This window comes from Phragmites australis, chromosome 3 (assembly GCF_958298935.1).
Source record: "Phragmites australis chromosome 3, lpPhrAust1.1, whole genome shotgun sequence".
Lineage (NCBI taxonomy): Eukaryota > Viridiplantae > Streptophyta > Magnoliopsida > Poales > Poaceae > Phragmites > Phragmites australis.
In genome coordinates this window covers 46,341,136-46,357,445 of record NC_084923.1, presented here as the reverse complement: position 1 = coordinate 46,357,445, position 16,310 = coordinate 46,341,136, and the positions used below count along the sequence as shown (strand labels likewise).

Genomic DNA, 16,310 nt, shown 5'->3' with positions numbered 1-16,310 from the left:
ATGTAAGGGTGGAGTGGTTTAATTAGTGGCTATCTAAACGTTACAATCTAGATTTTATTAAGGAAAAAACTCTTTTATATTAGATTGTAGATTGTGAGATTTTATAATATGATATAGATGTGATTATAAAAATCAACTTTAAAATTATAATGATTTATTTTTTCTTTTGAGACTAATATTTATAATCAAAATAAAAGACAAACAATACTTAGTTTGCGCCGAGCCGCCGAGCCTGGTGACTTTCGGTTGGCCACAGCCCGCCCCACCTGCAAGCTAGTAGCAAGCCGTATCTCATATGCATTTCACTTGTGCGGAGCCCGACAGCAAGACGCATGCGAGCATTGCTGGTCAAAAGCGTAGTTGAAGCTCCGGCTCCAATACGAACTAATGTGTCTGGTAAGAGTGAAGGTTAGACAGTTTAGGGCTATTCTTATTTTTAGATAAGATAATTTAATTTCATGTTCGATTGATTGTGTACGATGATTTAATTTTATATTTGATTGATAGATTAAAGCGGATATGATAAGTTAGTTTTTTATTTGGTTAGATAGATAGGATATGCTAAGTTAGTTATGATGAATTTTTTTGGTAAACTTACCCTTTTTATCTATGTTTGCATAATTGTATTAGACCGTAGTTTCTGCTACGTTTCCGACACACAAAGCATCTAGCGGTATGCCATCAAAATTATCCATCTTATCATCTTATGTTATGAACAATCAAACTACTAGAAAACATGATATTATTGAATTACCTCCAATTAAAAGTGTCATATGACCTGCCCATTGACCCCGACAATCTGGCATCAGCTCTGAAGCTGCAGCAATAAACTCCTGCCCATATTTACTTACAAACATCATTTGAACTTGCATCAGTTCAGAAAGATCTGCACATACAGCGACCAAGGCTTGGTGCTTGTTCCTTGGTGAGATCCTCCTTGCCCCAGTCCATGGAGCCGAAGCCTCTTCCTCTTCATTGACGCACTGACTGGCGCCACGACTGCTGGTGCAGAAGGCTCCATTGTGGCCACCGGTCGGTGATGGATGCCGGCGGGTCAACACAGTTGCCGTCAGAAAAAAAGCGCGGCCGCGAGAGGTTATTGCTATAGAACCGTTAGGGTCATAGTACCACTAACATGTTGATCTAAATCTCTTATCTATCTAGACCCGTGAATCTTGAAGTGGAATAGGCAGAGCAGTAGGAGCATGAGGTTTTTGGTATCGCAGAAGGAGGGGTATGGGTAGAGAAGTAGAGGCGGATTCACCGGAGAGGCGAACTTTTGAGAGAGTGACGAGAGGTGAGAGCAACGCAGAGTTAAGAGGTGTGAAGTAAGATAGATAGTCTCGTCTGCTTAATTTGAGAGGTCGGATCATCCGGCATATAAAAATATCATTTTGTATGCATGAACTTGTCCGCTCCTATGCACCGATTAACACTGAAAATTTAGCCCCAAATCCTGCACGAGGCGATCTCATACGCATGTCCCCTCAAAGAAACGCACCCTGAGTGAACAGGCCAGGCCGTTAACCCCACTGATCGCCACGCTGTACAATCTCATCCATGAAGTGACTCCGCCACCTTCCTTTCGCCGACAATCCGGCCCCACCCCCACCCACGTCGCGCTAGCATCGCTCCCACGGGACACGCGTCGCGTGTTAACTTGCACCACACTGTCGCCCTCCTCCGACGGTCGCCACGACCCCCATCAGGGCCCCCTCTAACGTCAGAATCACGAACCAAACTAGTTTCCATGACATGTAGGCCTCAACTCTTTGCGGCCCACGTCTCAGTCGCAGATTGACTGTGCGCGCTGCTTTGACACGGCGCCTCTCGGGCTCCCATCGGATCCCCACGCCTTCCCGGCCCTTCCCCCCCTCATCCCACTCTCGCCGGCCACCGCAGCCAAGGCAAGACGCCTCCTCCCCACACCCGATCTCTCCTCCCACCTCCGATCGCTACGTAAACCCCACCTCCTCCCCGCCCACTCTCCCCACGCCTCGCTTGCCGCGCAAACCCGCGCCATTTCAAATCCCGCACAAACCCTAGACCCCATACCCCGCATGGTCGACCAGGCCGCAGCGCCGGCGCCGGCGCTGGCGGCGACCGCCGTCCTGCTTCCCCCGCCGGATCCCGACGAGCCGCTCCGTGCTGATAAGGAGGACGCTTCAGCGGCGGGAGCAGCGCCGGGCGAGCGGTGCAGGGCGATGATGGAGGTGGTGGCGAAGGACGGGGCGGGGGGCAAAAGCAAGTGGAAGGTGTCCAAGCTGGTGGTGGAGCACAACCACGAGCTGCGGATCGCGCCGGGGGAGGTCGCGGCCACCGTGCCGGCGCTGGGGATGGAGTTCGACTCCGTCGACGCCGCCAAGGGGTTTTACTACGGGTACGGCGAGAGGCTGGGGTTCAAGGCGCGCACGGGCTCTAACCGCCGCTCTGTGGGCGACGGCGAGAAGATCATGCAGCGGTTCCTGTGCTGGAGAGGCAATTACGCGAATCGGAGGAGTAAGGGGAAGGATTTGGATGACGCGAACGAGGCGGAGGAGGTGTCAGAGGGTGCTGCTGCTGCTGCGGGGAAGAGGAAGAGGGAGCCCCATATGACGAGGAGCCGCAAGCCTGGGAAGAAGAATGCGGAGGTGACTGAGGAGGATAATAGGCTAGAGGTGGGGAATGGGAGGGGATCCAGGAAGGGTAGGAGTAAGAAGGATGTGGTGGGGAAGTATGGGGACACTATTGAAAAGGAGGTGGCACATGATGCTGCTGAGGAGGATGAAGGGGAGGATGAAGGGGAGGGGAATCACGAGGGAGTGGAAGAAGAGGAGTTCGAGGTGGAAGTGAAGGAAAGGAGGGGGAGGGGGAGGCCAAGGAAGGTTGTTGCGGAGGACAATGCCCTGCAGGCACGAGTGTTGAGGGAACTCGGTGTGAGGGCGTCGCAGTACAGTAACGAGGAGAGGAAGAAGATACTTAATAAGTACCTCTCAAAGCGACAGAGCAGACCTACCTCGGGCAGGCCTACCAAGGTAAATAGCTTAAAGTTTGCTATCAATTGTGAGGCTGTATACTGTAATGTAGAATGCCTATAGGCATTGGATAATGGAAATTATGGTATTTGTGATGCCCATTTCCCATCTTTTTTTAATAGAAAGGAAAGAAGTTAAGTAAACTATCTTCTTCCAATGTTAAGAGCAGAGCTATCTGTGCGTTCTTTTATGCAAAGCAATGTATCATATATAACTTAGATGAATGTATCACTTTCTGATAGCACTGTTAGCTGCAATAATTGAGTGAATGAAGTGAAAAGTAATAGTTAAACATTTTGATGACATGAAATGTCATTTTGTATGTGTGGAGTCCCAAAGATGATCTCATCTGTAGTTTTCCTTTTCTTCATTGGAGATAAGGTTTCTCTTGATAGTTAGCAATTTCTGAGCTTGGTAGTGGTTCAAGTATGAAAATGTGTATGTTGGCCCCACTTCTCTACTCAAACTTAGCGTGGATCCTCTGTCACTGGTAGTCAGGAATGCCACACTTGACCTTAACTGAAACGATTCTGTCAGTTTCCTTATAGCTCTTGAAAAAGGTGTCATTGTCAGCTGATAAAAAGGGGTCATGTTTGCAAGCTTACCCACTCCCATAATTTCATCCGACGGTTGTGTCTAGGACATGGTATACTTAAGAAGTATGTGCATAGTATGGATTATTGTGAGATTCAGGAGTAGATGACCGATTCTTAACTTCTGGTTGGAGTTTAAAGAGAGAGATAAGGGGAGAGAAGAGGAGAGAGGCTACTAAACACTACGCCGTTCCACATTGCACTTTCTGTTACTGAGTGTGAAATTAAGAGCAATTGACCTGTGATCTGTCGCGTTTCAATGCAAAGAGACTGTATAAAATCTAGGGAAGTGGCTGGACCAAAAGACAAAAGGGCACTTTCCTCCCCAAAGCTTGTGGAACTTCTAATTTTTTTATTACCAATAATCAGCAATACACATAAAGGTGTGTTAGAAACTTTAAAGCGTTGAGGCATATACTAAAAGCACTTGTTACATTTTTTCCTTTCTGCTTACTCCCACATGGTGGTATGTTCTCGTCGTTTTTAGATTGCCTCACGACAAGCTTTGGCTGAAAGGCGTAAGCGTGGTGATGGAGGTAGATTTTTGGCAAGGGAAGGGCAGCTGGTAACTTTCCTATCTTGTTGCCTAACTTTTTTTGAATGCTTTGCGTTGTTATGCTGTTTGTGTTTTTCATTAGTTGGTCAATTAAATAGACTGAATAGCAGAGAGTTCATCTCTAATGGTATTCACTCAAGAATATATTGATGAATGATGGATCATTCGCTTAATCTTGGGGGTGCCTAAAATATTCTTGTTCATATGCACTGATATTGTACTATTTCCTGATGAAGAGATTTTGAATCAACTCACTGCATTTTGTATGCACAATGGCACGAAAGTTTTTTTTACCTTTTTGACTGGGAAATATATACTGTTTCCTCACTTGCATATCCAGTTTTCATTTTCTACAGAACATGAAGTTAATCGCCTGATCTTTTGCATACTTTTTACTCTCTGGGGTGCATCTCATCAAAATATGTATTCTATAACTCTTCTTGTTGGGCTTTTGTTTTACTTATTACATATAAATGGATGGTACTGATTACAGTTATTCCATTGCGGCTGTAGGCTAACATATTTGTATTTTGTTGACTTCTTACTATTGTGAACTCTGATGAATTGGATGATTTTTTTAATCAATATGCACTAACTTGCTTCCATTTTCTTTTTATGGTTTTTGCACCACAAATGAAGCATTTACACATGAAAATTTTCTCATCATTCTTATGTTTTCTTACTCTTGTGCTTTGCAACCTTCACGGCAGGATTCAGAAAGGCGTTCCAAACGTCTTGAGAAGAAAAATCTCAAAAAAGAAGAAGAGAAGGTAAGACCCACTATGAAATGTTAATTGTGCATCTCTTCTTCATTCTCTGCAAGTGTTGCATAAGAGCAATATCTTAGTTTTTCTGCGTTTTAATTTTTTTGGTGAAAAGAAAGAGGATAGTAATCTGTCGAGTTTCATGATATACGAACTTCAACAATTGCATATTTTATATTCAGTTCTCCGCTCAGACTTTTTCATGTGTCTAGGCTGAGAGCAAAGAAGAAGAAATAATTGCAGTGGAACCAGATCCAGAAATCGAAGTAGTTGCTGGACAAGGAGGAGAACCAAAGGTTGGGATGGTGTTCCTGAATGAGGACAAGGCCTATGAATTCTATGTCAACTATGCTGGAACTGCAGGGTTCAGTGTCCGAAAAGGCTGGTTGGACAAAACAGCAAAGAATGTTACGAAATCTCGGGCATATGTTTGTTCCAAGGAGGGATTCCGTCCAAAAAGTGTCACTGCCGAATCAAAGAAGCCACGGCCAGAAACAAGAACTGGTTGCCAGGCACACATGACTATTAAAATTACAGCTAGTGGAAAATATGTCGTGACTGAGTATGTGGCTGGTCATAATCATGATCTTGAAGCTCCCTTGGTGGACATTCAGATTTTGAGGTCACAGAAGTTATTAGCAAAGGTACAACAGCCTCCTGAACAACCAAAAGTTATTTTGATACCAAATGACTACAAGAACTACACAAGGACAAAACGTACAATAAATATGCAATTAGGTGATGCCCAGACCATTTGTGAATATTTACAAAGGATGAAAGGTGATAATCCTTCTTTCTTTTATGCCATTCAAGTAGATGAAGATGACCAATTCACAAATGTGTTCTGGGCAGATGTTAAATCAATGATGGATTATAACTATTTTGGCGATGTAGTGTGTGTTGACACAAGATATTGCACAAGGGATTACGGGAGACCGCTACTGTTGTTTATTGGTGTTAACCATCATAAGCAGCCAATAATATTTGGTACAGCATTCATTTATGATGACTCAGTTGAATCCTTTAAATGGTTGTTTGAAACTTTTAAATGTGCTATGAGTGGAAAGCAGCCAAAAACAGTTTTGACTGATCAGTCTGCAGCACTTAGTGATGCAGTCTCTTCTGTTTGGCCTGGGACAGCCCACCGATTGTCACTGTTGCATCTATATCTGAACGCTACCAAGATATTGAGGGATACCTTCCAAGACTCAGAAACTTTTGCACGTGATTTTAGTAGGTGGTTGTACGACTATGAGGAGGAGGATGACTTCTTATCAAGCTGGGAAATCCTTTCAGAGAAGTACAATCTAAAGGGTAATGAGTGGCTAAGTAAATTGTACGAGGAAAGAGAAAGATGGGCTTTACCATATGGGCATGACACATTCTGTGCTGATATTACAGCCACACTCCGAAGTGATAATACAGATACTATCCTGACAGATCTTCTTAAACCAGAAATAGATCTTCGAAACTTCTTCAACAACTATGATAAATTTTTGGATGAGAAACGTCTAGCTGAACAACAAGCTGATTATCTTGGGGCTCAAATGACACAAAGTGTAGCACCACTGCGGCTGCTTTGGCAAACCGCTAATTCATATACTCCAACACTTTTTGAGATGTTCAGGTTGGAATTTGAACAGATCTCGAACTGCATGGTCTATAGCTGTGGCGAGATTGGATCAATATCCGAGTACCAGGTAACTGTCAAAGACAGGCCTCGGGGTCAGTTTGTTAGATTTGACTCATCAGAATGTATGGTTGTTTGTAGCTGTAAGAAGTTTGAATTCACAGGTCTTCCATGTTGCCATGTATTGAAAATACTAGAACTCAGGAATATTAAAGAACTTCCACCACACTATATCCTGAAAAGATGGAGAAAAGATGCTCAGAGTGAATCTACAGGGGCGAACTACGGTTTTTTGGCCACAGATGATGATCCCAAGTTTTCATTGTCAAAACGGTACAACATGTTGTGCCGGAATTTATATAAAATTGCAGCAAAAGCTTCAGGAAGCTTTGAAGCTTCTGCATTCCTGGAGAGCCAATATGAACAGCTTCTGGAACAAGTGGAGGTACTTTTGCAAGCAAAGTTGCATGATAAATCTTCCTTAAGCACTATCCTGAAAGGCCAGCAGCAAAATTTGCTTCAGAATGAGGCTAGCAACAGCGAACCCCGCAGAGCAACCGGTAAGAAAAATAAAAATGCAGAGGTGCGTCGCCAGCAACAAAGTCCTCTTGATTCAAATAAGAAGAAAAAAGGTAGACAAGGTTTGTTCGTCGCCTATGTTGCTCCGGCACTTGATTTTATAGGATGAATGTGTGATCTGTTTTTTCTATTGCAGGTCTACTAGAGCCTGAGGAGATCGAAATTCCACTTAGGGTTGTTCCTCCCACGGTATCAAATGATATTACAAATCATTTAAGAAGTCCAACCAACCAATTTCTTGCACCAAGCCATATAATGCAGGTAAAATTTGTATCCTTTCTGCCTTTTCTATGTATTGATGGACAAAGATGAAGGTCGATGGTTACTTTAGTTTGCAATTACTGTACATGATGAAGAACTGATATATTATACTTTGCAAATATAGGCACCGTATGTTGCACAGCAGTTTGGTCTTGGTTCTCTCCAGGGATTTCCGGGCATGTCACCATTTGGGCAGGTAACTTGGACATCTTGAGTTGTTGAGGCAAAATGCTATTGTATACTTTCTTCTCACGTGCTACAAATTCACATGTCATTAGATTCAAGAACCAACACCTGCTCCTCTTCAGCAACCTCCTCATCTACAACAACCACCCTTTCATAGTGGTCCTCAAATCCCCCAGGTAATTACTGTTGAACGCTACTCCATATTCGTTACAGCTTATGTGCATGCTTCCTTTCCAAAAGATTTCATAATTAATTGCCAGTGTATTAGACTATAAGTGGCCATCAAGTCGATGTCCACACATTCCCCTTCAGGTTAAATTATATCATAGGGAGATTTCAATTTACATGCCACTCAAGTCACTGCGATCAACGAAATGTGACATTAACTCATTAAACGCCTATTCTAACAATTAAATGATGCTTCATGGATTCCAACAAGTAGATCACGCAAAATTGCTTGAGAAGGCAATTTGACAATGGCCAGTGGTTATCTCTTTTGCTGCAGGCTCCACCTCCAGACATACAGTCATTGCAGTTTCTTAGCAGCAATCCTCAACTGGGCCACCAGACGACGGATCAAGGCCAGTACACGATTCCAGTCTGGGATTTCCTGTGAATATGCGGTGTATGCCTAAGTAGCAATAGAGTTGTAAATTATGTAATGACAATAATGTAGAGAAGGTTCCGCCTTGTGCGGCATGTTTATGTTAATGTAGTTGTTGCGTATGACAAAATTGAATGGAATTTTTTGGGTTGGGCGCAAGGTTAATGCACAATTGAAGCCAATCAAGAATGCGGTCTTCCAGATCCAGTCAGGGTGCAGTGGGTGGACTTGGGGAATAGCATGATCCAGCACAAATGTCCAACATATGCCCCAATAGCCCTTATGCTGATGACGTGTGGGGCCAACCTGTGTAGCAACCGCTGCAAGTTAACATACATACACTATCTCAGGAGATCATATAAATATCCGTACACCGTGAGCACAAAAGAAGAGTTCGAGCAAAACTAGACAGAAACATCTAAATTATTCCGCCATAAAAAGAGCATGCTTTGCTGTATTGAAACAACCGAGTCTATTGGATACAGCATTTTAGTGACCAGGTGAACAAAATGCAATCTATTGTGGGTGCTACAGGTTAATAATTTGTCCGCACTTTTTATCTCTCAAAATCGCCAGCTTCCACTGGCGCACAAATGCACAATGGAAGACTAGGATTAAGTGCCAACGTTTAGGCGTTCAGTATGGCTTCAGATTTCTGATGAAGGTATTGTTGCCAGATGCTGACGTCCATCTTAAGAACAAACATTCTTTGGTCCATCATAGTTGAGAATGTCAGCGTTAGCAGTCGCACGCTTCCAATTCGAAGGCAGCTTCAAATGCTTGTCATAGAAGGCCAGAGCTATCGCCAACCTAATCTGGTCCCTGGAAATGGATTTTCAGCATGACCAGGAATTTGTGAATATATAGTGGGTGAACTTAAAAGATTTCATATTGTGTTTTGTGTGGTGGTGTTGCATATTATTATATTACACATATAACATAGAATACCGTGAGTTTGACTTACCTTGGATTGATTACATTAACGACTTTGGCCCACCACATGATAGAATCAACCAGGTTTTTTCTCCAGCTTACAAGGCTCTACCACGAGTGCATCAAAATCAAGTAAGCATGCATCCTTTTCATAAGGTTCTTTAGACACCCAACTTTTTGCAGCTGCTCTTTGAAGAACATCCATACTGACATAATCACTAAAGCGCTTGCTACAATCTTCTGCAGCGCCAATGGCGTAAGTGCCTAAATCGACGTGACCAAGTTCTTCAATTTTTCCCTGAGTAGGAAATTGATGTTTCACATAAGGTAATCCAAAGATGTTGACAAAACGCTTACTTTTGCTACACTTTCAACATAGCATCGGAGTTCTGCTGTCGAGTGCATGAATTGGATATGGATATCTCGATACTCTAAAAATTCTGTCAAGATATGCCTAATTCATCTAGGACTTCTATTGCAATGCAGGGTTTCAATTGCTTTGCTTTATTGTTTTTTTAGAAAATATTGAAAATATTGATCATCAGACAGTACCAGCACTCACTGGAAAGTTTGTATTTCTTTTGCAGAAACTTTTGAATGTGCATCGGAGGAATTTCGTCTAACTTATCAGGAATTACTCACGGCCACAGCCTCAATGATTAAACACATAAAGCAGCATAGGGCAGAGAGAACTTTTTAGGACAAGTTCTCTGCACCATGGGTACTTTGTTAGAAAGAGCAATAAGTATAACACTTCGCGAGAAAATGCTTCCAAGATATCCCTTTACTAGTTCAATTATAGTTTTTCAAAGAGTTTAGTGATAAGCTTGAGTAAATAGATGATGTAGATGTTCAGTACCTCTATGATGGAGGCTGCAGAGGTATAAACATATCTCTTTTTGGAGAATTGAGTTGTTGCGATAAGGAGGGGTGACAATTCCTTGTGGAACGACCAAAGGAAGTTTCCTCCTGGAGTGGCAACATTTAGCTTATCTTTGATTTGCTTCTGACTGCAGATGACACAATTATGAGAATGGATAAAATGACAAGATATAAGGGGCATGCTAGTTTGTGTGCTCACCTAGTAACAGTTGAGATTTGAATCAGGTAACACTATTTGTAGCTTGTGGTAGGGCAATTTATCATTGCGTCCTTAAGGTATTAAGCAATGGAAAGATATATTCTGTGGATCACTGCAAAACAAAGGAAAAAAGGATACGTTGGTGACACATGATTCGGTCATCATTTTGGTACTATATCACTAGTGCTGCAACAAACATAGAAGTAAAATTATCCAACATCATATGGAAATTTGAAATAACCATGCAGAAAAGATACTTGTCAAGCTGGGCAAATTTCTTCTACATTAACTATTAAGATTTCATATAGTTTGATTACTGAAATATACACGAAACAGAACCTTGAGCTGGATAGAGTGGAATTTGTCAGCACTGCAAGAGTACGAAGATCCAGACAGTTTATCCAAGAGAAGACATCTACACTTCCGGCCTCATTTAACGAATCCTGCAGAAAAATCAGTAGTTCATTAAGAAATTCACTTTTCATAAAGTCAACTCGGATTAACATGCAAGCGAAAGCACACAGCAAGTGAAAATAGTCACTGCAAAGCAATGCCATCTCTTGGGACAAATGAGAGTCCCAATAAAGCGCAGCAACCGATACTAGAACATTTCAAATTTTAACCATTCAACGATTCAATACATATTAATCAAGTTGTTTTGTTTCCACATTTCATCTCCCAATGTCTGAATTTTGAGAATCCACAAGACTGAAAGCCTAATTATTTTCACATTCAATTTACTAATCCAATAAACCCTCAAAAGAAGTTCATTTTGAAGGGAGGGGGGGGGGGGGATTACACGAAAATATCATGAAAACCATGCTCTACAGATCAAATATTGAGAAATTAATCGACAAAGCACATAGCTTTACTAATTCCAAGTCCAAGAAAGCAAAGCACACGCATAGAGATTGATGCAAGCACGGTGCACAGTACCGTACCACGGGGTTACAGGAGCTGTCGAAGGGGATCTAGTTGCGGTGCGGATCGGCGGGGTCACGGAAGTGCGTGGCGGGAAGGAACTGTGTCAGGAGCGGCAACTGAAGAAAGCGTTGAAGTGTTGGTTCAATTCAAAATTGTCTAGTTGTCATCGGGTGAGTGGTGAGCTGGCGTGTGTGGGGGCCCAGAGGGCAGAGTGTTGGCCGAGGGGGATACGTAACTCAGCCGTGTAATCAAAACAGACTAAAAAATGAAAAATAGAAACAAATACTCCCAAATCCTCTTCGTTCTTCTCTGTTCTGTGATGAGTCGCTAGCTCGCGTCACGGCGATCGTCGCCAGTGGCCATGGGCGTAACAAGTGGTATCAAATTCATCGATCCTCGGCGGTGCTTCGATTGATTGTCATGACATTCCTTCGACTTGTGCGGTAATTCCTGAGTGGTGGTCGAGATCGAATTCATCTGTGTGCCAACACGACGAATTTGATGTCCCAGAAATCCATTCCGGTATTGAGTTTGAGGTCCGACGATCACGGTGCCACCGAAGCCTTCTCCGCAGATGTTGTTCATGTTGGAGAAGATGGAGGCGACCGAGAAGAAGTCTGATGAGCTTTGGGATCGTGTTTTGGAGCGTTTGGACTTGTTGTTCGCGAAGGTGACCACGATTGACGATGCGCAACATCAAATGCGCGCTCAATTGAACATCACGGTGAAGGCTGTCGAACAATCCAGTTCTAATTAGCAAATCCTGGTGTATCGAGTGGAGGCGACGAGTCATGCTGTGGCCAAGTTGACACTATCGCAATTGGAGGATTCCATGGATCCACGAGGCGGCAGTCCTCCTCGTCTGGCCAATCCTCGGGGTGATCCGGTTCTACCACGACCAGGTCCTCGAGTTCATCAGACAACTTCTCCGTCGTGTTCAGGTGAAACTCATAGCACATGTTCGATGTTTGGTCCATATCGGAGTTGGGGAGATAATCAACATATGCATCAGAATGTTTTTCCCAAGTTGTCATTTCCTAAGTTCGATGGTGAGCATCCGCAGATTTGGAAGGATAAATGTTTGGATTATTTTCAGTTATATAACATTGGGGAGTCCATGTGGCCTTTTGTGGCATCTCTGCATATGGAAGGGAAGGCAGCCAAATGGTTGCAGGTGCATAAACTGAGAGTGGGTTTAGGTAATTGGGACCAATTTATTGGGGTTGTCGAAGAGATAATTCGGTGCTCAGGACTACAGGGAGGCAGTAGGAGCTCTGTTGGAGTTAAAACAGACAAGATCTGTAGAGGAGTATACTCAGGCTTTTGAGGATCTGCGCTATCAGATAGCTATGCACAATATCGGTTATGATGAGCTTTTCTTTGTTTCTTAGTTTGTGAAAGGGTTGAAGTATGAATTGAGAGGTGCAGTGCAATCTCAGGTTCCTAAGTCTGTTGATAGAGCTTCTCTATTTGCTCGAGCTCAACAACAAGTGTTGGCTAAGGGTAAGCTCAAGTATCAGTTGAATAACTTTGGTAATAAAGCCACAACAGCTCTGGGAAAGGATGAGCAAAGAGGAAATGGATTATGAAAGGAAAGACAATTAAGGGAATATAGAAGGGCCAATGGTCTTTGTTACTATTGTTGTGAGGAACCGTCTAAATAATATTCTAATTAATCACCAGGAGGATAATTATTCATAATCGCAACCTCGGTGATTAATCGGAATATCATCCCGGTAGTCCCGACACGTGTTTTGTGCCCAAGATCGGAGCACATACCTTTCCAACATGTACATCACAACAAAGCTTAAGAAAGAGCGAGTAATTAACATTATATTACAGGTTCTTAAGCATGCAACAAGTTATCACAATTTACAGCAAACGAGAGCTAGGAGGAGAATAAAACCTGCTCAACTCCTAACCAGCGAAAGAACTAAGCAGCGGAAGAATAAAAGCTATACAACAAAAGGGGGATGGAGCCATATGCCCTTATGATCCATCATAAAAGATGCACTACTCTTGCCCACCACCTGCATTGGCGGGCACGAAATAGCCAAACACCGCCTCTCCCTCAGCAACAGGAGTACCTGAAAGTGCAGGCATGAGTACGAAGGTACTCGAAAGACTTAAACCATATAGAGCATATATACATAGCTCGACTCTAAGGATTATGCATTGATCATTAGCAAGGATGAACCACAGGTTAAGTAAAAACATATGCACTAAGCATCCTAAACATATGTGTGAGCGACTGAAACTTTACAAAAACATATGAAAACTACCCTGCATCTAACAACTGAACAAGTGTAACTGTAACAATATGTATATCAATAAGTAACAAGTGCCCACAATCACAATCTCCCACATACCGAACCATAAATCATACTCGAAACTCTACGACCGGGTGCAAATGAAATAATAGCATGCTCATGACCGAGAGCACGACAGTTCGAACTGTTTATACACCCTGCAGGGGATACTCCTGGACCCACACGACATGAGGACCATACAGCTTGTGCCACCCGCTAAAGTGCACACAAGGGATACTCATGACAACCTTTTCCAACCAGCCCTAACCGTGTGGGGCATGCATCGCTTGACGCGGCAATACTAGAACTACTCCCGGAGCAAACTAGTACCGCTTACAGGCCAGCCCGCTCACACCGTCGAGGTCCACGCCCACAAAGCCACAACTACGAAGGTATTCGGCTCGCCTTACCATTAGATCGGCATGTGGTGAGTAAGGCAAGTGCTAAAGCTAACTATCCCGACGATTGGCCTTAAACGATGCAAACTGCCTACGGTGTCCGATTTTCCTCTACCGACCTACCTAGGGGAACTCCACATCCGGGCAGGACAAAACACCATCCTAGCACCGCCCACACCTCGTCTCATTCTCACCACTCCTATAACCATCTCAACCTCAACAAGTGTATGTAACCATAAGGATGTCCTATACTTGCGAACAACGGAATGCGCCGTCGTTCGACTTCTACCGAATGACCTAAGTATGGATAAGCATATAATTCGAACTCATACCTAGACATTGACAGGCTCTCCAGGCTACAAGGAAAATAAATACACAAGTATTTATGGAAGAAGAATGTAATCGGCATAGGTTCTACCCATTGGTACCCGACACTGACTCACTAAATATGCATACATACATAAGCATATTTCATCAATTTTAGACTTATCCAATTACACAAGAGGGTATCAATATGCTTAGTTGCTTGCCTTGATGCACTGGCTTACAAAGGTGGGGTGCCTCCGAATCGCCCTCGCTCGCCGGGATCGTCGGTTCGGTGTTCTTTAAAAAGAATAACGCGTGCAATGCCATGAGTATGGATGAAATGCAACAATGCATGCCATAAGATGCACAAAACATGTTAAAAGTGCAAACATGCGAGCTAGAACAAAATTGGGACTCAAACCAATTTGAAAAGTTTCTGAAAGTGCGGAACCTTCGGAGAATTCTCCAGAACCTCCGGACATATGCAGACTATCCGCAAAATTATGCGGAACATCTGAACATTGCGTGACTCAGGCAAACTCCGGACTATCCGGACTTTTCTCCGGATACTTCGGACATGTGCGGACCCTCCGGACTTCTGTCCGGACACTCCGGACCTGGGTTGAAAATATGTTTTAGACGATTCGTCGATCGATTTAACCCCAAACTTGAATCTATGCTACATACTCCTGCGCATATACCATACCAAGGGTTCTACACTAACTTTGTAGTTTAACCCTAAGAAAATCTTAAATACAATTCAATTTGCCATTTTTCCAGAAAGTGCGGACCCTCCACACTTTGGTGCGGAACCTCTGCACTTTTATGCAGATACTCTGCACTGTCCAGAACTTCTCTGATTTTGGGGAAAAATTGCTAAATCAAAATGCAATCTTTTCCAAACTAAAGAGGAACATGCTTGAGAAGGTTTATGGAGTTTAGAATTCACTCATCAACCTAGCAACTTGATTCCTAGCTCAAATCTCATCAAAATCCTCATTTTGGTCCAAAACCTCAAAAACTCATGAACTTTGCTAAAACTCGAAATCAATCAACCAAATCATGATTTCTTGTCATGGGGAGCCTAAGAGATTTACCCAAGATTCTTGTGGAGTTGGGTGACCGCCGGGAAGTGGAGGAAATGGAGGGAAATCGAAGAACTCCGGTGTTCCTTGTGCTTCAATCAAGAACACCAAAAGACATCAAATCCAGCTCGAATCTTTTGAGAAAAGAAAAATGAATTTGATGGATGAGTAGCTTATGAGCTCTAGAATGCAATGGTACCACATGCATACCTTCAATCCCTCTCTTGAGCTCGGATTTTGGAAGAAATGGAGAGAGGGAGTGAGAGCTCTTGCTCTCCTTGCTTAGGCCGGTTGGAGCACGGGAGTGAGGGTGGGAGCGGGTGGGAGAGAGAGAGAGGGCAGGTGGGGGCTGCCCACTTGAGTAGTTGGAGGGTGGGTCACATGTGTGGCCCACAGGTAAGTGAAAATGGTCCATTTTCGCTGCGAATTCAATCCTTTTCTCTCCTGGATTTCTTTCTCTCATCCAAATAATTTCAAACGAATTGTATTAGTATTTTGAATTATAATTATGCAAAATTAAACATAATACTTAAAAAGCATGATTATGCTTAATTGCGTGATTAAGAATTTGGGATGTGAAAATTGTGGCGACAAATTTGATCCCACTCGTGCTCAAAGTTGTACAAACAAGCCACAAGCACAACTTCATGCTCTGACTACTGAAGATATGATAATGGCTTTAACTGATACAGTGTTACAACAGTTGGAATTGGAAGATAAGTTGGACACTGATACATATCAGCTTTCTCTCAATGCTATTTCTGGAACCAAGGAGAAAGATCAATTGAGAATAAGAGCCCTGGTCCAAAATAAAGTCATGTTGATCTTGCTTGATAGTGGGAGTTCACATAGTTTTGTTAACACTACTTTTGTAGACACTTTGGCCCTGCCCACCATGCCGGTTCAGTTAGTACAGGTGAAGGTGGCTAATGGAGATGTTTTGGTGTGTGATAGAGTAGTGCCTCAATTGGAATGGTAGACTCAAGATCACACTTTTCAGCATGAGATGAGAGTTCTAGATTTTGGTGCTTATGATGCCATACTTGGTTATGATTGGCTTAAGAAGTTTAGTCCTATGCTCTGTCAT

General features: G+C 43.1%; 1 protein-coding gene across 2 annotated transcripts; it reads left to right on the top strand.

The window, feature by feature from the left end:
- The first annotated feature begins 1,784 nt into the window (after nt 1-1,784).
- On the top strand, nt 1,785-8,376 carry LOC133913443 (protein FAR1-RELATED SEQUENCE 12-like). Of its 2 annotated transcripts, none has more exons than XM_062356606.1 (8): nt 1,785-3,014; nt 4,095-4,172; nt 4,874-4,933; nt 5,140-7,189; nt 7,273-7,397; nt 7,522-7,593; nt 7,676-7,759; nt 8,089-8,376. In XM_062356606.1, exons 1-8 carry the CDS (start codon nt 2,061-2,063, stop codon nt 8,197-8,199), a joined length of 3,534 nt encoding a protein of 1,177 aa, XP_062212590.1. In that variant the 5' UTR covers nt 1,785-2,060; the 3' UTR covers nt 8,200-8,376. The 2 variants fall into 2 exon arrangements, with proteins under 2 accessions (XP_062212590.1, XP_062212589.1); XM_062356605.1 differs by having other exon boundaries at nt 5,140-7,198.
- Nucleotides 8,377-16,310: the final 7,934 nt, after the last annotated feature.

What these genes read in the sequence shown, in the direction of transcription:
- LOC133913443 (XM_062356605.1), top strand. Translation starts at nt 2,061, where the DNA reads ATGGTCGACCAGGCCGCAGCGCCGGCGCCGGCGCTGGCGGCGACCGCC. An exon ending in TGGCAAGGGAAGGGCAGCTG is followed by an intron (nt 4,173 to 4,873) that starts GTAACTTTCCTA and finishes CCTTCACGGCAG; the next exon opens with GATTCAGAAAGGCGTTCCAA. An exon ending in TCAAAAAAGAAGAAGAGAAG is followed by an intron (nt 4,934 to 5,139) that starts GTAAGACCCACT and finishes TCATGTGTCTAG; the next exon opens with GCTGAGAGCAAAGAAGAAGA.